At 39.5% G+C, this 24,309-nt stretch overlaps 2 protein-coding genes across 5 annotated transcripts; both read left to right on the forward strand.

Annotated features, from left to right (window-relative positions):
- Positions 1-660: 660 nt before the first annotated feature.
- On the forward strand, positions 661-16,243 carry slc44a2 (solute carrier family 44 member 2 (CTL2 blood group)). 3 transcript variants are annotated; one of them, XM_072463006.1, is made up of 22 exons: positions 661-830; positions 6,779-6,827; positions 6,892-6,965; positions 7,226-7,310; positions 7,440-7,524; positions 7,601-7,711; positions 7,779-7,839; positions 7,906-8,032; positions 8,572-8,655; positions 9,477-9,589; positions 9,669-9,800; positions 9,872-9,971; positions 10,051-10,143; positions 10,289-10,373; positions 10,476-10,738; positions 11,752-11,846; positions 12,268-12,371; positions 12,455-12,528; positions 12,605-12,675; positions 13,193-13,281; positions 13,678-13,762; positions 15,976-16,243. In XM_072463006.1, the coding sequence occupies exons 1-22, from the start codon at positions 794-796 to the stop codon at positions 16,083-16,085; spliced, it is 2,127 nt and encodes a 708-aa protein (XP_072319107.1). In that variant the 5' UTR covers positions 661-793; the 3' UTR covers positions 16,086-16,243. The 3 variants fall into 3 exon arrangements, with proteins under 3 accessions (XP_072319107.1, XP_072319104.1, XP_072319106.1); XM_072463003.1 differs by lacking the exon at positions 15,976-16,243 and adding an exon at positions 13,977-15,863; XM_072463005.1 differs by lacking the exons at positions 661-830; positions 15,976-16,243 and adding exons at positions 5,357-5,420; positions 13,977-15,863.
- A 694-nt stretch (positions 16,244-16,937) lies between these two features.
- On the forward strand, positions 16,938-23,718 carry odad3 (outer dynein arm docking complex subunit 3). 2 transcript variants are annotated; one of them, XM_072463886.1, is made up of 13 exons: positions 16,938-17,101; positions 17,502-17,623; positions 18,023-18,106; positions 18,178-18,363; positions 18,439-18,540; positions 19,344-19,469; positions 19,558-19,668; positions 20,200-20,349; positions 20,659-20,819; positions 21,423-21,579; positions 22,347-22,487; positions 23,409-23,496; positions 23,571-23,718. In XM_072463886.1, exons 1-13 carry the CDS (start codon positions 17,023-17,025, stop codon positions 23,681-23,683), a joined length of 1,620 nt encoding a protein of 539 aa, XP_072319987.1. In that variant the 5' UTR covers positions 16,938-17,022; the 3' UTR covers positions 23,684-23,718. The 2 variants fall into 2 exon arrangements, with proteins under 2 accessions (XP_072319987.1, XP_072319988.1); XM_072463887.1 differs by having other exon boundaries at positions 18,205-18,363.
- Positions 23,719-24,309: the final 591 nt, after the last annotated feature.

Below are 24,309 nucleotides of genomic sequence, written 5' to 3' on the forward strand. Positions count from 1 at the left end.
GTAGTAGTAGTAATAGTAACAGCAATAGTAATAGTAGTAGTAGTAGTAGTAGTAGTAGTAGTAGTAATAGTAATAGTAGTAATAGTAATAGTAATAGTAGTAGTAGTAGTAGTAGTAATAGCAGTAATAGTAATAGTAATAATAGTAGTAGTAATAGTAGTTGTAATAATCTCAGCAGCCCTATTCTTCCACAAAAAATAAATACATGAATAAAATAACACAGTTTTATAGGTTTTAATACTCCACCTGCATAAACAGAGGCTCCTTAAACATCTGCCTCACATTACAACAAATTCAAACTTTAAATCAAAGCCTTCTGTCTCAGTGTGATCACATTTCAGAGTGAAGTGAGCAGCACATTCCTCTGAAGTAGCTGCGGTGAGATTCTGATTGGACCCGCTGGAGACGCTCGTGCTCAAATGCACATGTTCCTGCTGTGCGCCCGGAGTTGGAGTCCGACTCTCAACAATTTGCTGCATGTCATTCCCTATTCTCGTTCCCATTCCGCGTTACGGTTTCCGGCCGAGTCCATGAGACCAAAATAATCATCAAAATAACGAAAAAAAGTAAAGATTCTGTTTGGCTAACAGAGCCGTCACTCAAAAGAATGTCGCCTTCTGATTGGCCCCCACACCCCGAGGGCGGCTCCTCCCGCAGTGGTCTTTCTGCTGGGATGGTCCTCACTCCGTTTGTAGCGGCAGCAGCGTGTTAGTTATTGGTGTTTTTCCCTCTCGACATTTCCATGGTAACTGTCCTGTCCGCTTTGATAGCTTGAAGAGTGCCGTGTGCAAGAATGGAGATGGAGGAGAAGAACCCGGACCCCAAATATGGTGAGAACAGATTTTACTCTTTTGGTCTTTATTTTCTTTGGGCGTAGAACTGGAAACAATGACTGCAATGGATGGATGGGTGTGGACTTCAGATCTAGCGGACCATCCTGAGCACTGCGGCTCCTCGAATAGCTCTATTTATGAAACACCACTATTCCCTCCATGTTAAGACCCCCATATAAAGACCTCGCCCATTTGTTGTTGTGCTGAACAGCGTTGAGGAGCGATACGCGATGTCAGTGAATTGACATTATGTGCGTTTCCTCCCCTATAAAGGCCAGACCCCGATTTGAAGGCAAAGACTTATTGAATTGAATTTTGAATTAATTGCCTGTAATTTCCCTCATGAATTAGGACACCATTCATTGATTATTACTTTTGGAAAAGTAGTTTTAAAGAGACCCCCATTTATCATAATAGCCCTGGCTATGTGTGTGTGTGTGTGTGTGTGTGTGTGAGAACAGGCCTTCGACAGCAAGATGGATAAGTGTGTTGGGTTTTTTTTTTCACTTGCTCTCCAAAACCATCTGTAGCTTGTCAAATGGTGTCTCTATCCAAAGCCAACCACAAACAGATTATGTTATTATTGTGTTGTAACAGTTTTGTGTATAATAGAAGAAAAACAGTCTCTGGTTGCTGCTCCAGACATGACTCACTCAGTGCTGATTATCATGTGTGTCATGCATGTATTTTCTGCACTGGCACAGGCTCTGACCATAGCTGATATTCTGTGGTCTTATGCTGAGTACGTTCTGGGTAGTTCATGTGCGCCGTCGAGTCATGAATTCTTGATAATCAGTGTTATTGCTGTCATGTTAAGAGAGAAAATGCCCGCTCAAGAGGAAAAACCACAGCCCAGACTCACGTTACAGTTCCACTAATGCCCTCTGCCTCCAAGATCTACCCATTCTTTCACAATAAGCCGCCTCAAGAGCCCACACCCGCAATATGAAGTGCACATCTTCCGCTCTGTCCATAGTGTTTCCTTGCTACTTCCCCCGTTACCATGCAAACACCCGCTTTCCCCTTCCCCTCCGCGAAGGCTAAAAGGCCACGCGCCATCTGAAAATAGAGATGAAGCTTTAACAACGACACAGGCAATGCACATTTGAGTTCACACGTCACTATAGACTAAATGATTTGAAATTCTCGCCGCTCGTGTAGGCAGGTCTGAGCGTGCTTTACTCGGCTCTGTTCAGCCTTGTACTCGTCCCACTCAACAGACAAGCTCCGATCCCATCCAACAGAAAGTGCCAAGATCTTTTACCGCTTTTTACACACGCTACATACACACACGGACAGTGCTAAATGTTTGACCCTGATGAAGACCATCTGTTACGATGCTTGACAGAGTTAAAGAGAGGGATCCACTCATCCAAGGGAGAGTTTGTCACTTTTAATACTTCCGAAGTGGCTTTGGTGCTTCTTCTTGTTCTTGTTTTCAGGCTAATTAGCGCTAATGTCAGAGGTTGTAGAAGATGTGTTCAAGTCGAGTAGCGCTTCATTACGCTCAATCGCAGTATATTAAGTAATCAAGTCAAATTAACTCTGAAAACAGCATTAAAGCAGCTGGTTCATACACAACCTCAACAGCCTTTAATATCATCACTGCTGTAACTCAAACACAACAGAGAGTCTAAAATCTATGTCCTGATCCCAATTTAGCCCACAGTTTTTAGCCTGACATCTAATTAGAAAATTACAACGGTGAAATGGTGAAGAAGCTAATCAGATTATTGTGTCATGTTGTCGTTTTAAAGTACAGATTGTTCCTGAGTATTGGCCATAATTAGGCTATGGTGTCATTTTACTATAAAGGAGTTAATTATTTTTACATTTGTTATAGGTTATACTTTAAACAGCAACAAGGAAACATGCTATAATTGTTTTTATTTAGCTATTTTAGGGATGGGTGGTATTGGCAAAAATCATTATCTTGTATTTTTGTGGGTAAATATCTTTCAAGTTTAAAATGAACCACACAAAAAAGCAGAAATATCACTTGATACTGTTGTTTGGGTGATTACCGTAGCCGTTTCTGTGTCTTTTTAAATAGTTTTTAATTGTAGACACTCAACATTTCCCAAATCCCCCTCCAATTATACAGGGATTAGGATATATTGGGATATATTAGGCATGATGGTTCGGAGCACTGACTTGTTATGGCCCGATTCAGAAAAACACTACGTCATTACCCATTTGAACTTGAAAATCAGACATGCAAACTATTTTCTGCATCCTCTGGGACTCCGATCATCTCACGCTTTTCCAAATGAAGAAATACAAAATACGATTCACGCTCTTGTTTGAGAAATCGGTCACAGCTTCCGTGTATAAACAGCGGCGCAATGTAATTATCTTCTAATTGCATCAACTTGGCTAATTACAAAAACACGCAGGGCCATTTATAAGACGTTTAGTGGTTGGTGGTGAGCGCATTAGCCGCTGGGCCTTTTGAACACAATAAGATAAGATAAGATATTCCTTTATTGTCCCACATGGGGAAATTTCATTGGTGCAACGCAGGTAGATACAGAGGTAGATACAGAAGAAAAGAACAGATCACTTATAGGAAGTCTGAAAAACACTTTCAGTAGAAGATCTCCTATAAATAAATAAAAACTCCCATAGACAAATAAATAAATACATAAATACCATTGGATGTGATCACGACAGTAATTGCACATGAATATGTGTCACGACAGCACATAGATTGCACATGAATTTCACAGTAATTGCACATGAATTGCACATGAATTCCAACAGCAATTGCACATATGACAGAATTGCACAATTCAATAAGACGTTGTTTTACGACACAAAACAGCCAAAGAGACAGCTGATTGACTGGTTTAATAAGACCCCTTAGATTGACTCATTCTCAAACAAAAGCCGTACAGAAAACCAGATTGAAAATGGACGCTTTTGTGCATTTGGTGTAAACAAGCAGGAACATCCTTGCAGACATTTCCTCACAGCAATAAAGGATTTTTCAGCCTTTCATGATGCTTTTTTTAGCTGTTTGTGCCTCGAGTTGAAATATAATGAACATGCATCAAAAGCTTACTGCAGGTTCGACCATAGTGCGCCTCTCTATCTTTATTTATACTCTCAAGTGACGTCATGATGTTGAATTGAAGAAAACATGTTGTATTCTAATGCAGAATAGATGATTTTAAAGGTTCTAGTACATAAAAAGCCATTAAAAACGCATAAACATAACTTTTTTCAATACTTATAGTTCTTTATATTTTAGTTTTTGGCGTGCTGCTTTGCCCTTGTCGCAGGTTAGTGTTTCCGATCAATAGTTGGCCTTGTGTTTCTTGATATGGCGTACTGCAGTCCCATCACATGCAGGAGGTGGGTTTGTCTGTGCCATATTGTCTACACGCCTCCTGTGTCAAATATGCAGAGATCGAGATAAGTGACTTCACAGCAATAAGAGACATTTAACTGTGAACGGTCACAGGAGCAGAGCGTCACTGTGTTAGTGACAGAAATGTGAAACATATTTTTAGTATTCATTTAGTTAATAATTATGAATTAGTTAAACATTATAAATTTTTCATAATTAAATTAACATTGTATAACATCCAGGGCTGTGTAATTAAGATAATTATATCTAATTCAAGTCATTTTAAATTGTCTGTGATCACTGGGTCAGTATAAGCCTATGGTTTGGAGCAATTAATTGGACATTGGCACCGACTAAAATTCTGACTTGTTTATGTTCATGAAATGAAGAATAAAAGTAGGGGTGGGCGATACTGACAAAATATAGTACAAAATTCAGACAATGTCATGTCAGTCCAACTAAAATGTGTTAAAATATGTCTTTGAAAATATTATTGGAGGTTTAATTATCAAACAAATGTGAAATGTCTATAAAATGAATCACAGAAGTGCAGAGATGTCACCTTCTACATGTATTTAACCTTGTAGTTTTTTTTTTTTTTTTTTTTTTTTTTAAATAAACATACTAGTCAATATTCAAATTTTGAATATCTTCAAACCAACATTAACAATATTATCTAAATTCGGATCTCTTGCCCACCTATAACTGGAAGCCAATTGTATTTGTTTTCAATTAGAAAATATACAATACAATCAGTATGATGAACAACTGCATAGTTAATTTGTCTCAGGTGTCAGCAGTGTGAATTATTAATTCTCCTTTTTCGGAATAAGTCCTGACAATTCTTGGAATACAATTAAATAATTAAACACAATTGAAATGTTTACTTGTTATTCTGTCAAAAATAATGAGAAATGAAAATGCAAAAATGCTGTGGAGTCCTCATTAACTACTTTTGTCATGTTCTTGGTTTTAATATTTGGTGCTTTGTCTAAAGAGTGAAGCGAGAGGCGCCTCATGTCTCGTTTTACCAGTCCCCTGTCAGTTTGAACACCTGTTGTGTCTGTTCCCCTGACACACAGCCACAAGAGGGACCAGAGAGACAGAATCTTATATTTGTCTAAGAGGGAAGTGAGATTTAGAGGGTCATATTATGAAAGAAAGCAGGAAATGTGAATTCACAACATAGCGAGGTATTGAAACGGAGTACAACAAAATGACAAACTATAAAAAAGGTAAGATATGATAAAACATCAAGGTTCATTGTGACTATTAGCTAGCTCTATTATGAGTAGTTTTTTGGGGTTTGTACGTGAGTCTGAATGTCTAGTCTGGTCGTCTAATAAGCCACGATCTTGTGTTACAGTCTGAAACGGTAGAGCTACGTGTGTGTATCAAGTATTATAGCCAAATGTCAGCGCAGCAGATATAGCCAGAAGTGAAAAGACATAGTGCCTGGTTTGTGCCGCCAGAGCTTGTACACTATGTCAAAGGATGTGACACAGTAGCATTTTGCAAAAGGATGTCGTAGCAACACAAGCACAACTCTGACAAGCTGCTTTCCTGAACGAACAGATGGGGGAGGAAAGAAAATATGTTGTTAAAATGGGATCAAATAAAGACCTGTCATATCATCTACATAGACACAGAGTCAAAAGTAATGGCAGTATTTGGCAATGAGGCTTAAATTAGGCTCAATTACAAGGGAAGAGGCAGAGAAATTGTGTTTTATATTTGTATTTGCCATCGCTGGACATGTGTTGCAACAGTAGATCACAGCCATAGTAAAGTGTGGGTGAGGGTTTGTCTCTGCTGCGTCTGAGGTGTTTCCATGGCGCCTGCCGTCTGTAGGGAGACATTTTGTGGGTTGCTGCTTGCCATGACAGTGAGGCTGAAAAAACCCTTTGTGTTGCTCGATGTACTGCAGGTTTATACAGTATAAATCAAACGGTAATATGTGGTTCAGCAGAAAAGAGGGCAAAGTCTTACTGCAGGAGGCTCTGACGAAAGAGTGGCATCGCTGTACAAAAATACACATTGTTGGAAACGAGAAGTGAAACCTAAACATATTTTCACCCAGGGAATCTGCTCTCAGTAACAATAAAGAGCCATCTTCTAGCTTAAGGGCTCCAGGTCGTGAAAAGGAGACTTAGATCTCGATTGACAACATGATATAAACATGGTCGCCATATTTTAAAAACTATTGAAAACTATTGAATTCATATTTGGCTTGAGTTGATGTTAATTACTGGCATTGGTCTTAATGGAGTGACTCAGAATCAGCCCCGTGAATCATATATCAGTTTACACAAATGTTTTGGCCGGTTAATGTAGAGTGAAGTAGTTGACTGAGCTTAAGCTGTCTGTTTATACATAATACATTTTTTCATCATCATGATCATCATTAGCTTTATATTGGACGCTTACTTATTCCATAAAATAAAAGACAACACACGGACAAACGTACAACAAAGACAAAAGGTACAGAATTATTTCCGTAGAGGCTCCGACGCCACTGTTTGTTTTATGTTTATGAGTTATAATGAACTTGTTCTTTGCAAATATATAATTCACCTTTTTCTGTGTGTTCTAGGAGAGTCCAGAAAGTTTGATCCAAGTTTCAAAGGACCAATCCAAAACAGGTGAGACGATCATGAGGTTTTGTATTTGTCACAAACAGTGTTTGAACTCTCTCCTCCTCCTCAGGGGCTGCACTGACATCCTCTGCTGCATTCTCTTCTTCCTCGCCGTGTTGGGATACTTCGCTGTGGGTATTCTGGGTGAGTCCGGTTATCAAAGTTACACATTTGCAAAGCTGTGAATTTTGCACTGAATTCATTCATGGATGATTTACAGTTTTTATTTAAACCAAGAAAAAATCTGTTAATTGGGCTGAAATACTTTTTAAAGCTGTATTTTGATCTGAGTTTGGACTATGTAAATCTCATAACATTAAATATTTGCCATTTAATAATGACATTTTAAACAAATGAGTATTTATTTTTCTTTTCCATGTTAAATTTTGGTTGTTGTTTTGCAGCCTGGTCCCAAGGCGATCCCAGGAAGGTGATCTATCCGACCGACAGCAGGGGGCAGTTCTGTGGACAGGCCGGGACGCCCCTCGCGTGAGTCAGACACACCCATTATGTGCCACTGAAAGCCCTGGCCCTGGACAACAACATAATGTCATCAAATATCTCTGACTGAGTTCTGAGTGATGATGATTTGATTCAATATCTATTTCCTTTTTACAGGAACAAGCCATTTTTGTTCTATTTTAACATCCTAAAATGCGCCAGCCCATTGGTTCTGCTGGAGTTACAGTGTCCCACCACACAAGTCAGTATTTCTAAAAAACATTATTGACTTATTTTTGTGTTTTCAACTACATTTATTGCTGTTTTCTGGGATTCAGCTTTGTGTGGAGAAATGTCCCGACAAACATCTGACACTGATAAAAGCCAAACTTATGGGCGAGCAGGAATACTACAAGCAGTTCTGTAAGGACGGAGTGGACTTCAGCAAGGTAAATATTTCTTCTTTGATTACAATTACACATCGCAAGTATCTGAACCTGATGTAATGGTTAATAGAGTCCTCCTGAGCTCCTGAGAGACGGCCTCTGTCCTGCCATGCTGATGCCGAGTAAACCCTGTAAGTCTGTTGTTCTGGCTTTACATAACTAATATTAGGAATTATAACAACGCTTTCTTTGTGCAGTCACGCGGCGCTGCCTTCCTGCTTTGGGCACGATGAAAGGCGGAGTCATTGTCGTGGGCAATGAGACCAGTTTCGACACCGGAGAAGGAACCAGCATAAACGCCACTGATGTGCTGGAGGCATCAAAGTCAGTCTCATTTCCATCATTTGTATACGTTTTTTTTTTTCAAATTCAAAGTTTTTTAAATGTGAAGTAGGAGACCACACGCGCAATGAAGAGTTAAAGGTTGAATAGAGGATTTTTGGTGACAAATCAGAGTCTCATTTCCTCGTGTTTGGTATCTCGTGCTGTTTCATCTGACTGCATCATTGCATGTTCCATTGATTTTAACGTTCCATTTGCATTGCTCTATTTTTATAGTAACCATTGGTTACTAGGCTTCTACCATTAGCTCTTACTTGGTTTAGTCTTAATTTAGTTTTATTGTGAGATGTTAATCGTGTCAGTGAAAGCATAGAGTTCAGAATTTGGAGGAATACATTTTAGTATTTTTGTGTTGAATTACAATTATTAAAAGTTGTTTATATTCTTGAAATCAAGTTCAGTGGACATTTTCCTCAGATTGGAGTTCATGTTAGTCCACTGTAGATGACTCCTGTGACACATACAGTTTGACAACCTTGAGCTGCAGCGGTACCAACTTGTTTATGTTTTTTTCAATACAGGAAGTCAAATGCGGTTGTTGAAGCACGTCAAGTCGCGATGAGGATCTTTGAAGACTACACACAATCCTGGCACTGGATACTGCTGTAGGTCTTTTGCTGTCCTCACACTCTCTTCACAACACTGTACGGGCCTATAATATTCAAAAGAGAAGGGAGGGCAGGTAAAATGAGTATTGTTTGTGTTTACATTTTGTTGTAAAATGGCAAGGTCAAGTACACAATCTTTCTACACTTTAAACTAAGACAAATAGCCTGGAACCGTGTCCTGTCTGCACAAATTAATAAAAAAGAAATAAAAAGAAATAACACGGAGGACAGACAGACAGCGAGGACTTCTGCAGAATAAACACGCAACGCACTAAAACTCTGTTAATCTGAGCTAAATGACAATATTTTGCTTAGAATAATACAACATGCAAGAGAAGTTTTCTGCTTTTGAGTGACGTGGGCAACAAATACACGCCTGGGATTGGATCGTCCCAAAATTTGACAGCTGCCTGGCTCTTTCTTCTGAAATTTCTTATGCGTATTCCAATGTAATCTGTAGAGCTCGCGATCAAACAGGAAAAACTTTACATTAATGATCAGATCGAAAATGTCAATAAACCGGTGCCAAATATCCATGGAGATAAGTAAACCAAAGAACCAATAAGCTGCTGGATCACAACTGGTAAATACTTTCGAATGACGTTTAACAGCATCTTAAAATCTACATTAACTGAAAACTCGTGACAATCAGAGACATTTCTTTTCTTTGGGGAAACAGTCTCTTGCCCCCAGGCTGGAGTATCACTCGCTCTAGACTATGTACAGTATCTGTACAAATATAAGCATCATTTTCATATTTGTAGCATTTATAGAGCCTAATTGCTACAACTGACATGACTTTTCCATTCCCGTCACAGTGGGCTGGTGATCGCCATGGTTGTCAGCTTGATCTTCATTGTGCTGCTGCGATTCTTGGCTGGAATTATGGTGTGGGTCATGATTATCCTGGTCATTCTCGTCATTGGTTATGGTAAGGGCGGGAACCGTTTGGTACCGATTAACAGCGCTCTACGCGGCTGTTAACTTTGAGCGATGCGATTTTTTTCCAGGGATTTTCCACTGCTACATGGAGTTTGCCAGTCTGAAGGGCGAGCCAGGAGCCGATGTCACCATTCGAGATCTGGGCGTGCAGACGGACTTCTCTGTGTATCTGCAAATCAGGCAGACATGGCTAGCTTTCAGTACGTGCATTCAACCTTTACACTTTGGGTCATTTTACGTGTAATAATCCTCAAAAACTGCTCTCTTACAGTGATAATCCTGTGCATTGTGGAGTTTGTCATCATTTTGCTGCTCATATTCATGAGGAAAAGACTTCTCATTGCCATCGCCCTCATCAAAGAAGCCAGCAGGTCAGCGTCGCTTTGTAGTCACGTGCTGTCGCTGTCACATTTACTCTGTTTTCACTCTATGTAATCCTTGTTTTTAAAGAGCTATAGGTCATGTGATGTCTGCCCTGTTTTACCCACTGCTGACCTTTGTCCTTTTGGCCGTGGTGATTGCGTACTGGGCCATTACTGCTGTGTATCCTTCCATAAATTATGTTGTGTTAGTTATAGAGCATTTTCTATCCGCGGTATGTTTTGTCTAGCGTATAGAATCTACATTATATTCACACAACCACATTTTTTACGGCACTGCAGACATTTTCCTGAACCCGTGTGCCCAGATTCTTGTCCACCTCTAATGAGCAGGTGTACAAAGTGTTCAATAACTCGGAGTGTGAATATGCACGGGACACTTGTGACCCCAAGGTAACATTAACATATTATCATCAGTACAACACAGACAAAACATGCGATTGAGACTTCACGTTTGCGTTCTCTGTTAAATTAATATGATCGTTCTCTCTCCAGACTTTCAACACGTCCAACATCTCGCAGCAGTGTCCAGACGCCGAGTGCCTGTTTGCGTTTTACGGCGGCGAGACCCTGTATCACAAATATCTCATCCTGTTCCAGTTCTACAACGTCTTCCTCTTCTTCTGGTGCGCCAATTTTGTGACCGCCCTGGGGCAGGTCACTCTGGCGGGGGCGTTTGCCTCGTATTACTGGGCCTTTAAGAAGCCGGAGGACGTCCCAGCTTACCCCATTTTCTCCTCACTGGGACGAGCGCTAAGGTATCCACACAGAAGTTTGTACACCCTATCAAAGACTTTAATTTAATACCACTTTTTATATTTTTAACTTGTATAATATGCTGCAATAAAATAAGAACCAAATGTCCCATATTTTTAGAGAAAAAACATGTTGTCCCTGTAGTTTGGACCTCTACAAACACATTCTTGGGATTATTGTGTATGTTTATTGGTCCATATTTCAGTTTTCTCTCAAATGTTTCTGCTCCTGGAGAAAGTTGTTTACAATGTGCACTTTGAACACAGCAAATCTAATCGCAATGGCAAATCGCAATTCCATTTTTTTACAGAGTTGTTCAGCCCGTACTGTATTTGTAACACAATCTTAATTTATGTTCGGATCAGTCCATATTTGTTTCAAACGTGACCAACCCGCTCTAATCTCTCATCTTGCCATAATTTACCATCTTTAATGCCATTTTACAGGTATTATTATGTATTACAATAGAAAACCTGGTTACTGATTATTGTTTTTAGGCTGGGAAGACATTTCGGCACGACATTTGAAATTCATTAAGCATAAAAAGAGGTTATATAAACATCATGCATTTTTCTTTCGTTTTAATTTGGATAAAACAAGAAATGCAAACAAAAAACAAGACACAGAGAGAAGAGGAAACATTTAAACAAAGACAGGCATTTGTTGACTGGCATGTCTGACCCAATTATGTCTGGCAATAATGTCATTTTCCTGTATGTCCATAGTTATTTGTGGCCAGACCTTGAATGTCACGTCGTGGATTTTTCGAGCGCCCCTAAAGAGCCCTAGAATGGAAACACAATCAAACATGATATGCTTCTCCAGTTGTTCCTTCTATAAATATTCTAGCCGAGTTTAATCTTTGTCGCGTCCACTGTTGGAGAGAACAGAGAAATGCCTGAAAGTTTTGGGGAAATTGCCTCTGCGTGTGACAGATGGCATTGTCTGTAGGAGGATTGGCGACTGGGAAAAGAGTGTTTTTGAGCTCTCAGCCAGACTCCCTCCTTCTGTTCAGATACCACACGGGCTCCCTGGCGTTTGGCTCCCTCATCCTGTCCATAGTCCAGGTCATCCGGGTCCTTCTGGAGTATCTGGATCACAAACTGAAAGGTGCAGACATTTTAACAAGGAGTCCAATTTTCTGTCGTACATTTGTGGGGTGCACGGTGGCACCTCTGGTGATCTCTCTGGGTGGAGTCTGCATGTCCTCCCCGTGTTACCGTGGGTTCTCTCCGCGTTCTTCGGCTCCTCCCACCGTCCAAAGACATGCATGTGTTAGTGTTAGGCAAAATTGGTGACTCTAAATTGGCCCTAGTGAATGAATGTGAGAGTGAACTGTTTGTAATGTCTATGTCTCTGTGTTGGCCCTGCGACAAGTTGGCCACTGTCCAGGGTGTACCCCCGCCTAAGGCCCAAAGTCACTGGGATAGGCTCCAGTCCCCCGCGACCCTGAAAGGGAACAAGCGGTAGAAAATGGATTGCAAAATGGATGCATTTGTGATGTTATAACGAGTGTTTTCCTCATTCCCAGGGGCTCAGAACAAGTGTGCCAAATTCATGCTGAGCTGTATGAAGTGCTGCTTCTGGTGTCTCGAGAAATGCCTCAAGTTCCTAAACAGGAACGCCTACATCATGGTGAGTTTACTGAGCTCATTTCAAACCCTGGACGTCTGTGTTTGTGTGTGTGTTGGGATAAGTGGTGTATTTTTTCCACACAGGTCGCCATCTACGGGAAAAGCTTCTGCTCTTCTGCTAAAGACGCGTTCTTCCTACTCATGAGAAACATCGTCAGGTCTGGATCATTTATAACTCAAAACTATAAAACTTTCCACACATTTCAGCTCAGCTCAACTTTTTTTGTTTTACAGAGTGGCTGTTTTGGATAAAGTCACAGATTTTCTGCTGTTTCTTGGAAAACTGCTTATTGTTGGAATTGTTGGTGCGTTTAAACTTGAGTCATATTTTCCCTTGGCGGCTTATGGCGGATTAGACTACACATTTCACTCAAATGTAGTACAATTATATGATATTTTACCAAAAATGTAGCCTAGTTTTCATATTTTGTCACTTAGTTTTTGACACTTCTTTTTTGGACATGAGCAGCATAAGTAGAAATTATTTATACCAGTAAACAAGGGCCAAAGCTTGTCTAATTTACACAATAGTTATAATTTGATTAATTAAAAAGCATTACATGCAAATGTGATCATTGTGCTTAACTAGTCCCTGCATTTTAGATGGAATGAAATGGAATCACTCACTCACTTCCTGTAATATTAAACTTTTTTCTTTTCAACGTTACTTCACAAAAGGCCACTAGACTTATATAAAACTATATTAAGTATTTACTACAGGTACTATCTCACCAAACTAAGTAATAAGTAGAAACACATATGCACTTTAAGTTATATAAAAAAGCAGCATAGAAAACAATAATATAATTATTATTTTTGCAGGAATCTTCTCTTTCTTCTTCTTCTCCGGGAGAATTAAGGCAGTTGAAGATGCTGCTCCATCTCTCAACTACTACTGGGTGCCAATCATGGTGAGATGAACACATGATCTTATAATCGCTGCACACTGAAGTATATTTAACAAAAATCAATTTTAGTTACATATAAGTATGTGTACGTTACATATTACCTGATTTTATTCTTAATATTTACAAAAAAGCCAGTCTGTAACGGCTGCAGGTGCTTAACACTTTGTGGCTGCTTTTTAGGACAGAGATATTTGTAACACAAGCTGTACTAAGAACTCTCAATTACAGTTTCATTTTAAGTCCTGTTGTCACTCACTAATATAATATTCAGTGCAGTTCATTATCAGTCCATGTAAAGTCACTGTGTTTTTATTTAAAACATTAAAATGGCCCTAAAGTCCAGAATAAATTTCAACTGATTTTAGTTTATTGAACTTATAACTACTGTGTATTTTTCAGACGGTTGTTGTGGGGTCCTACCTCATCGCACACGGATTCTTCAGTGTTTACGGCATGTGTGTCGACACACTCTTCCTCTGTTTCTGTAAGTACCTTTATGTAACAAAAAATAATTATTTTCTTTAAAACTACTTTATTTTTATTGCTACCTTTTCTAACTCTCCTTCTCGTTTCTCTCTCCCACAAATTTTTTCACATTCATTTTCACACTTTTAATATTATTTCTGGCTTTTATTTAATCCATTTTCCCCATTAACCATCTCAATCACATCACATTATGTACACTTAACACTGAAAAGGCGAAGATTTAGAAAGAAACGACGGCTCCTCGGACAAGCCCTACTTCATGTCGCCCGAGTTACATGACATTTTGTCCAAAACTAAGACGGTGGAAGAGGAGTGCGATGGCGCCGAGCCACTGGAATCGGTAAACGTGGATGAGGTCAAGTGCGAAGAAGAAACTCCACTACAGCAGCAGCAAGATGGAGAGATTCAGCTAAAGCAACAATCTGTGCTCACGAAGGAGAACGAGGAAGAGCAACCGCTGCAGGCCAACGGCGATACTACAACAGAGGAGAGCAAGGTGGTGCAGAACGACCTCCACGCTAACAACATCGAACAGAAGCCTGAAATCAAAGAACCCGAGGAGAAGGAAGAGGCAAAGGTTGAGAAAAAGACTGAGGAGGCGCCTACTCCAAAAGAAGAGGTCAATACAGAGGAAATAGTTGATAAGAAAGATGAAGATCCCAAGCAAGACACTGACGCAACATCCGCTTCTCCAAAAGAATGAATTGCAGAGCGTTAAAATGAAACTACAACCGTTTTCGTGGTATGGACCTGTTCAATGTGTGGCAAATCCTTTTAAATATTCAGATTATCTTTTTTGCTTTGTGAGTGTTGTACCATCTCAGCTGAAGGAGTGGACTAACCGCGACGACTCAAGCAGGTTTGATCAAAGCCCAGTGCATCTCTGTAGCTTGGAAATGGCTTCTGTGGCTCAAAGTTGGTCAGTGTTGGTTTTATATTGTGAAGATCCGTCAAAAACAAAAACAAAAATCTAATTGTGAGTGCTGAACCTGTGCCTGATGTTCTGTTGTCTTAATTAATGCAATTCAGGATTGCCATGTTTACAGTCAAACAACACGTCCGAATGGTGACGCTGCATTTCGCAGTTTACAATAATACCAGCTGACGCCAAAATGAAACGGACATATTTGATAAACTGGTCTTGCTTTTTCCACATGGGACTTGTGTGTAAGCTGCAGTGTCGTTCATATTTGGCCTCAGGCTTGTCAAAATCCATAACGGTGTCCCGAGTATTGTATTGCCACCTTCTTGCCTCTCAGAATGCTGTAAGAGTGCTGTGATTGTAGAACTAACTCTTGTGACCTCTCTTTGCTGACTAAGGCTGCATCATATGAGAACAATGTTGGGATTTGAAATTGAAATGTTGACTACTGCAGTGTGATAATTGTGTATGCTCTTGTACGCTTATGTCGGTCGAATCAATCCACAAAGGATAGGTTGCAATGTACTTGTCAAACATTAAAAATAAGCAGATAATAATAGAAATAAACCAAAACGTGACTTTTTAACACAATTGTATTTTGTCACACAACACATTTTACATTGTTTTTTTAATTGATTTGGAGTAAAACAACGAAGACAAGTTAGTGTCCACTTTATAAAAAAGAACCATCACACAAGGCGTCGCAACTTAAAATCTCTTAACAAACTAAATAAAAGGCCCATTTGCCCCTCTGTGCATGTCATTTCACTCAAGGGTGTGACAGTAAAATAACAGTAATCAATCAGATATAACACTGTAACTATTTTGTAATGTTTTTTTTTTTTTTTTGTCTTAAAATTAACTTAATGAATTTGAATTGTATTTGTATAAAAAGGTAAATTGTGGGACATGTCATGCAGCCTTAAACGATACCCACGTGTTTACTGACCTGCGCCGGCCTTGCTCTGTCTCTCCTCTGTCTCTCTTCTACTGTCTAAGTGCTGCATGATGTCCACTTGGTCTTTGAATGCTTGCTAACATTTTGTCTTGATGCTTTTGTAATTCTTCTTCTTCTTTGTCATCTTGTGAAATGTGTACAATGATTTTCCAACTGATGACATTCCATATTTACTGGACAATGTATATCTTTATTAAAAGTGATTGTATTTAATACAAAGTGTACATTTTAACTGGGGGATTTCTAACTGTGAGCAGGTAAGTTTATATCGTAAAGGGTACAATAATAAACTGTAGATAGTTAAATATATAACCTTCTGTGTGTGCCACAGTGGAAGACCTTGAACGTAACGATGGGTCAGCGGAGCGGCCGTTCTTCATGTCCCAGGGCCTCCTCGAGCTTCTGAATAAAACCAATGAACAGCCCAAACAAGTGGACTGACTCACACATGTCATGAATGTGCTTTTGTATCTTCTCAAATACAATTACTAAAAAAGTCCAAGTGCCGTCTTGTTCAAGATGCACTCGTCTATTCATGGGGTTCAGCTTCCTGTTTATGAGGGATATTTTGAGGAACCTTGACGATTCAAAAGATGTAATATTTTGTTTTGAATTGTTAATTATTATGGCAACAGTGCTAGATTTCCATCCCTCTGAAACCCATTGATTGTGTCAAATACTTGTATTGTGAAGTATTTGAAGAGGATTACCACCGAAGGAATTATAGGCTGTAGTAGAGTAACTACTGCATGATTTATTATTGTATTTGTCTTTGGTTTTGTTGACATGTTTACATGAGTGTGTTATTTGTTCAAACTGCCATGTAGTCTGATTATGCTTTGAAGTAATGTGGCAGAGAGCCACTATGAATAATGGAATGTCTGTTTTAAAAGCCTTTTGCACTGTCTTGACCACTTACCAAAGCTTAAACTAAAATTAAAATAATGTTGTTGTTGTTGTTGTTGTTGTTGTTGTTGTTGTTGTTGTTGTTGTTTTATAGCGGTTGGCATCCGAGTGTTGCATTACCGCCAAGCTTGATATGATCTAATATGACCTAAGAACTTTTACATGACAGAGTGCCTTAACTCAAGCAGTGTTCTATTTTTTGTATTAAAGTGTTTATTCATTTCTGAAACACGTTTGTTTTATATGTAAAAATACATTTCTTTAAAAAAAAAAAATGTTTTATGTGGATTTAATAAAATTGCCACTATAAAAGTGTTATTTCACCTTGGTGCGGTGACTCCATGCGGCCGCAGGGGGCCTTCAGGATTCTCCGGGTTTGTGACAAGTTGCTTAGCAACAGTCTGAGCTGTTTGGTTGAGTTTGAGATAAAAAACACGGATGGTTTTCGCTCCATCGCTGCTAAAACATCATCATGCCGTGGAGCGCAGAGGCACACAAACCTCCACTGAGCGACCAGATCACCGATCTGCAGCGGAGAATTCAACTTTTAGGTGAAACTACGTGTATTTATTTATCATTAACTGGTAGTTTGGCGGATCATACGCCAAACTGAAGGCAAAGCTAAGTTTATTTGTAGAGAACAATCCGTACCCGAAGTAGTTCAAAATGCTTTACAAAACAGGAAAGGGCGCATTCAAATGACAATACAAACAGATAATCATTATAACTGTACTAGTGTTGAGAGAAGAGAGCAGATAATGAAACAACGGCTTTGAGCCTAGATTTGAACAGATTTTGTGTTACACACTTATTTTATGGCTCATAACATCACTACAGTTTTTAAGTTGCACATTGAGTCGTCGGTTAAGTATAGAACGTAAACGTACATTTAAAAAATGCAGGCGTTTCTCACTTTTTAATTCACGTGTAAGTGATGCATGTGTCCACCAGAGGGAGACAGGACTGCGTTTTATGAAAGCTCACAAGCCTCGATCAGAAAGAACAGAGAGACCGTGCAGCGACTGAGAGAGGACAACACCAGACTGTACAAGAAGCTCGCTGCAGCCACTGAGGTGAGTCCGGTCCAGTCCGGTCAAAACAAAACAAGCCAAATCAAATCAAGTCAAGTCAAATCAAATCAAATCAAGACAAATTAAGTCAAAACAAGTCAAATCAAGACAAATTAAGTCAAAACAAGTCAAATCAAGACAAATTAAGTCAAAACAAGTCAAATCAAGTCAAGACAAATCAAATCAAGACAAAATAAATCAAATCAAGACAAATCCAGACAAATCAAGCCAAATCAAGTCAAATAAAATCAAGACAAAGCCAGTCAAATCAAGTCAACCCAAATCAAGTCAAGTCAGGTCAAATCCAGTCAAATCAAGTCAATTGTAGTGAATTCAATTGTAGAATGCTGCTGTGAGATCTGTCAAAAAACATTACTAACTCAATGTGCTTTGTATTTTCAGGGGGATAAACATGTCGTCAAAGTGGCTTTTCATAATGTGGACAACATCTCTGAGAAAGAGGCCTTCCGCAACATGTCAGGAAAGGTAAATGTCCTTTTCTCACGTGAAACACACGTAACATCAAATCATGGTTACATTTTTCCCCGCTCATGCAGACCGCTCATGCATCTCTGGACAGAAAGCTTCAAACAAAGAAGAAGCATCTGAATGCTCAAAAACACATCACACAGTCAATGCAGCAGCGCGTCAATGAGCTCAAGTCAGAGTATGAACGACGTAAACCCGAGCGCAGCACTAAAACCACCGACGCCCGAGCTCAGAAAAAAGAGGAAGATGCAATGGTGATTGTTATGGCAGCTAAAGATATGTTTGCTTTATCTATTTGAGCCTTTATCCTCATGTTTTCTTTCTGTCAGAAACTGCGAACACTGGAGAATAACTTGGAGAAGACTCAGTTGAAATGTAAAGAGGCAGAAAACATTACTAGGAATTACCTGACGCTCAAAAGCCATCTACAGGTAACAGCCACAGACTCATCTATGTCTTTGAATGAATCTACTTTACTACCTCTTATGCTTAGGGCGTCCCACATTGGACTTTTTATTTATTTATATCATTTTGTCCATCATCTGATAAAAGGGAACTCTCAAGCTGCTTGAATAAAATATAAATTAACCCTCTTATTTCCAGTCACATCAATCATTCTGTGAAGCATCAGGGTCAGTTTGTACTCTAAATCCACAAATAAAAATGACCCTAAAATAAAATGAAAAATGAATAGGACTTTTATATGGATTCTGCCTGGACCTTTTAGCTTTATTACTCATTTTTTGTTCATTTACCTTCAGCTTTTAAAAGATAATTGTCCAAACCCAACAGATGCTCAGTTTTGTGTCAATCAGACCATCCTTCCAGAAACCAGCTTTACTCATTTATATTTTTAACAAAGAAAATGTTGGCGGAATTTAAAATCATATTTCCCAAGTTCTGTCCAGAGGAAATAACTTATTTCTACTGACAATTAAAGTAAAACAGACATCAGAGTCCAAAACTACAGAGTCTCAGCTTCACAAAGGTTTCAGTCAATTGTCTGTGCTCCAGAGGCTTCGGGAACAACTTCAGTTTGAAATATGGCACATTTTTTTCAGGCAAATGTGAAAATCTGTACGTAAAGAACAAACTTAACGTAACTACTTTTTGTGATTAGAACAGTAGATCAGACCAGACCATTGTTCTGGGGCAAATGCAGAGGACAGATTCCCCCACAGAGACAGTGAAGTGTACCCATAATACCCATAATAGCCATAATCACGTGTTACAGGACGAGAGTCTGAATTTCTCGGGTCAGCTGGACAGTCTGGAGGCAGGAATCCTGAGGCACAAAGAGGAGGTTCACAGCCTGCAGGCCATGAACCGTGCTGCCTTGCTCTCCGCAGAGACTTCCAAGGTAATGCTCTCTCTCTTGAAATGCACCGTAATATAATGTGAAAATGTATGTATAATATGTAGCTGTATCTGTACGGTGTTGTGTCCAGGCCGAGCTACAGCAAAGAGAGGAACTGCTCTACAAAGATCGTAAGGAGAGGGAGCGCTACAAGAACAAAGTGGAGGAGCGCAAAATCCTGGCAGAAAAAGTGGAAAGAAAGGTAATGAATGTGTCACATCACGATATCACATTTTCATCAGTGTTATGAGAAAAAACATCACGATTTAACGATGATTCTTGTTTATTGAGACTGTGACCAAACAACAGGGAAATCTTTAATTATTTTCTTTCATTCCCATCATCTAACACTAATACTGTTCCTCAAGTTTGTGACTGACAAAATAAATTCAAATCAGCCAGTAGAAAAAAGTTATTTACATGTAAGTCTAGTTTTTGGACGATAGATTGAACAAAAATACTTAATTATGCTTTTAAAATGTTCACGATTATTGTTCTTTGGTGCTCAGGATTACATTGTGACCTGAATAATCACAATTATCGATTAACCTCATCATCTTCACGTCCCTAGTCACATCATTTTCAGCTGTGTGCTTGAATGGAGTATCTATCTTTGAGACTGAGCTGTCATAACGCTTGTCAATAACCTTCATTTTAAGAAAAGATGCCCCTTTCTGAGACACTTGTGGACACTACAGTAAAATGTAAATGAATACTGGTTGTAATGGTGCAGGCGCAGAGGCCGGTGGTGCCGGTGGACGACCTGAGCAGCGAGGCCCAGCGCAGCACCACCAGGACGGCCGGAGACGAGGACAAAGTCATGTCCACGTTTGAGGACGTGTTTCGACAAATCAAGGAGGCGACAGGAGTTACTGACATACAGGTGACGACGGCGCACATAACGCTATCCAATTACATTTCAGTTTACACGAGCCACACAGAGAAAGCATCAACGTGATCATTATTTAGTAAGATAAGTTGCACCGGAGTATAAGTCGCACCAGCCAAAATATGCATAATAGAGAAGAAAAAGTGTGAAAATGACAAATAATATCACATATAAGTCGCTCCGGAGTATAAGTACAAGTAAATTAGTATATATCTAAGTATAAGTTGCACCACGGCCAAAACTATGAAAAAAAGTGCAACTTATAGTCCGGAAAATACGGTACTTCATTCTGTTGTTTTGTAGGAGGTCGCCGGGCGCTTCGCCACGCAGAGAGGGATCCGCGAGCATCTGGAGAAACTGGCAGAGGAAAATAAAAACACTTTGGCGCAGCTGAGGGAACAGAAGGAGCAGCTGGATCAAGAGTTTGAAGACAAGAAATATTCCGGAGAAGCAAAAATATCCAGGTAACCGCTGATCCCGTCACAAACCCAATCGTGCTGTGGATTATGACATGCACAGCCTCTCCAGGTAAAGCTAAATTGTTGTTATAGCAAAAGTTTTGTCAGTCCTATTTCATGCTATTTCACAACCAAACAATTCATAGCACATTAATTATGTACACTGCCCTGATCAGATGACACAGAGTCCATACTGCATGAAAGTATTTACCGTATAAGTCGCACCAGCCAAATAATGCATAATAGAGAGGAAAAAAACATATATAAGTTGCACTGGAGTATGAAATGCGGTTGCAAGTGTGAAAATAACAAATAATATCACATATAAGTCGCTTCGGAGTATAAGTATAAGTAAATAAGCCAAAACTATGAAAAAAGGTGCGATTATAGTCCGGAAAATACGGTACTCACTTGTTCCTTTCACACTTGGTCACAAGTGTTTTTCAAATTTCCTATAAGTGATCTGTTCTTTTCCTCTGTATCTACCTCTGTATCTACCTGCGTTGCAACAATGAAATTTCCCCATGTGTGGACAATAAAGGAATATCTTATCTTATCTTATCTTATCATGCTACGAAAAGGTTCTTCTGCCGTTCTCTGTTTGCTCAGGGACCAGAACGTCCTGGAGGAGCGAGAGCAGCAGCTTCAGGCCGCTCAGAGGAGGAGCGACGAGGCCAAAGAGAGTCTGAGCGTCCTCGACAAAACCCTGAGCACGGTCCAGGCCGGAGTGGAGCACCTGGCGGACAAACTTCAACACGTCGCCCTGGTAACCGGGTCACACATGTCATGCTACGATCTCAAGAAAGGAGGGAGAAAAAGGACTGATGAACCTGCAGTTGGAGGGCGAGACAGTTGACTGCACATGTATTTTCTGCACTTACGTTCTCAAGTAGACGAATGACAAATGCTACTGTGCTTTATATTGCTACGATAATACTGAAACTGCTTTATACTACTGACTCTAGAGCAGGATAAAACCCCTTTCTCAATGTAGAATATAAGTCAAAAACATAAATAAATAGCAGAATGAAAGTTTGTATCTATAATGAGTTTTCAAAGTTACTTATTCGACCCTTGACAGCTCGAATCTGACCTTTTTACCACAAAAAGAACATTTACTCACTAAAGCAAAGAACAAGTTCACATGATTAAATACTAAGCCCTAAAAACTAGTCAGGACAGCAATTATTCATTTGAAGTAAAATGATAAGCGCCTTGTGTTTCTCTGAGGTGCAAATATCTGAGCGCTGACATTTGATAAAGCACATTTATGTCGATGGTAAAACAGAGCAGACCAAGCTGTATTTACATAGCACATTCTACTGTCCAAAGTGCAGTACGTAATCAAAGGTGCAATGACATGATATAAATAAAACAAGAGTAACATGAATATATAATGCCCCACTCAAACTGTGTTAAAAGCCAGTCTGAAGCGATACATCTGCCTATGAAGTGTACATTTAAATCCTTTGTTTATGTGTGACTTGAGTGTTTATCTGTGGCTTGAGTGTTTATGTGTGGCTTGTTTCTGAGGAGGACCCTGCCACCACAGCGTCCACCGACTCCGGGCTGGTGGTCCTGCTGAGCGAGTGCGAGCTGAAGCTGGGGGCCCTCCACGCCGAGCTCCTGGGTAAAGACCTCTCTGCCATCGTGAAGATGATGGAGGAGGAAAAGGTAACAAGTCGCGTTCACAGCGCGGTGATTCAGTCCGTCGCTATTCTGACGTTCAAATCCAGCGGAGAAGCCTGCAGAGACTCACCCGAGCACGTCTCAGTCCTGCGCTGATTAAAGGGAATGCTTGGCACGCCGGTTTGTGTTCATCCTGATGTCACTCGCATTCACTCGTTCGTGTTTTTATAATGTCAGTGACGCACGTGTGGTTAAGAGCGAGAGGACTCCTTTTATATTATGCTCTGTTTGTATTTGGAGGCCATTCAATTGCCTAGAAACACTATTTAAATGTACAGAGAGCGTGTGGTTCAATTTTCACTGCTGTGGCTCGTCCGGTGGAGTCTATAACAATCTGGAATGACAAATTTATGTATGCTCAGTTTTCATACAGTGTAGAGCAAAATGTGTCTCTCATTTGTGCTGTGTATTTTCATTGGAGCCATTATCAGTCTGACCCACACACGAAACACTCATATTCATATTCATACAACACATTTTCTGAACAGAACAGAGACAGAAAACAATAAAAACATAAGTTATACGTGCGCAATCTTATTAATCATAAAAAATACAAAACAAGTACAATCAAATAAAGGAAAAAACATAATATCTCTATAAATAAGTTGTTTTTACAAGGGGAGCACTTTAGTTTTCTTATGATTGGAACAAAATGTAAAATTGTGTTTGTTATTTAGCTCCATCTTTATAAATGTTGTCGCTCTTCTCGTTGTAGTTTTTGGTTACGATGATGTCATTAATTTACCTACAGATGATCGAAGCCTAAATCATATCATTTATTGTTTGATTGTTTAAATCCATTAAGCCTCTGTCTATTCCAAGTGTTTGGAAGATCTAGCATGTGCATAAAAATAGGTTTCCTCTTAAGGATTGGGCCTGTAACACTGGTTTTCTTCCTTTGAGCAGTTCTTTCTCAAAATCGAGGAGAAGTTGCCGACCTTTAACACTCGCGTCCTGCTGCCCGAGGACCAGAGACAGGAAACGTTGGATGAAGGTGAAGGCGCAGACACAAACCTTATTCAACGTATTTATCAAAGTGTCGTCCTTAAATCTGTGACTGCGTTTCAGAAGAAGAGAGCGACGAGGACGAGGCGGGAATCATCTCGCGAGAGGCGCTGAAGCGACAATCGCAGATGATCGTCGACTCCAAGTTCAAGAAAAAGCCTTGGAAAAAGAAGTGAAAACACAATACAGTCTGTGATATTCGTAATGTGTGTGTGGGATCTCATATAAATGTTCTCATACATATTACACATTTAAAAAGTAATATCTTGAAGCCTCTGTCTATGATTGTCATTGTAGCGTCTGGTTTATGATGAATTACTTTTTCTGTGATTGACTCTGGAACGTCAGGTAATAATTCATTTTCACACTGAATTGCAGAGGAGGAGGAGGAGCTTCTATTTTTGCTCAGTGGTGACGCATTAGAGTCCTAATTGGGGAAATGACTCATTGAAAAGCTCACCAAAGACATCATCACTGTGTCAAAATGTGGCTTAATTTACCTGGTTGACGATTACATCTCCAGATTTGTTTTGTTTTGTTTTGCTCTGTAACTGTACAAAATAAACCTTGATCCTTTTTTACTTTTGTGTGTTGTATGCAAGTATAATGAAGCACCGAGCTATTTATCATACAGACTCATTTTAGTTGCAGGGAAATATTGTAGCATCCAATGACATCAAATGGATGAAAAGTTAGAAGTGCTTATGTTTTTACGATTTTCTCATTTTGACTTTATTTGGTGTGTTTATACCTGTGTTTATACCTGTGTTTATACCTGTACATATAAACTATAGTTTTACAC

This window comes from Eucyclogobius newberryi, unplaced genomic scaffold (genome assembly GCF_026437365.1).
Source record: "Eucyclogobius newberryi isolate DKJ021-1_F unplaced genomic scaffold, fEucNew1.0.hap1 SCAF_4, whole genome shotgun sequence".
NCBI classification, from domain to species: domain Eukaryota; kingdom Metazoa; phylum Chordata; class Actinopteri; order Gobiiformes; family Gobiidae; genus Eucyclogobius; species Eucyclogobius newberryi.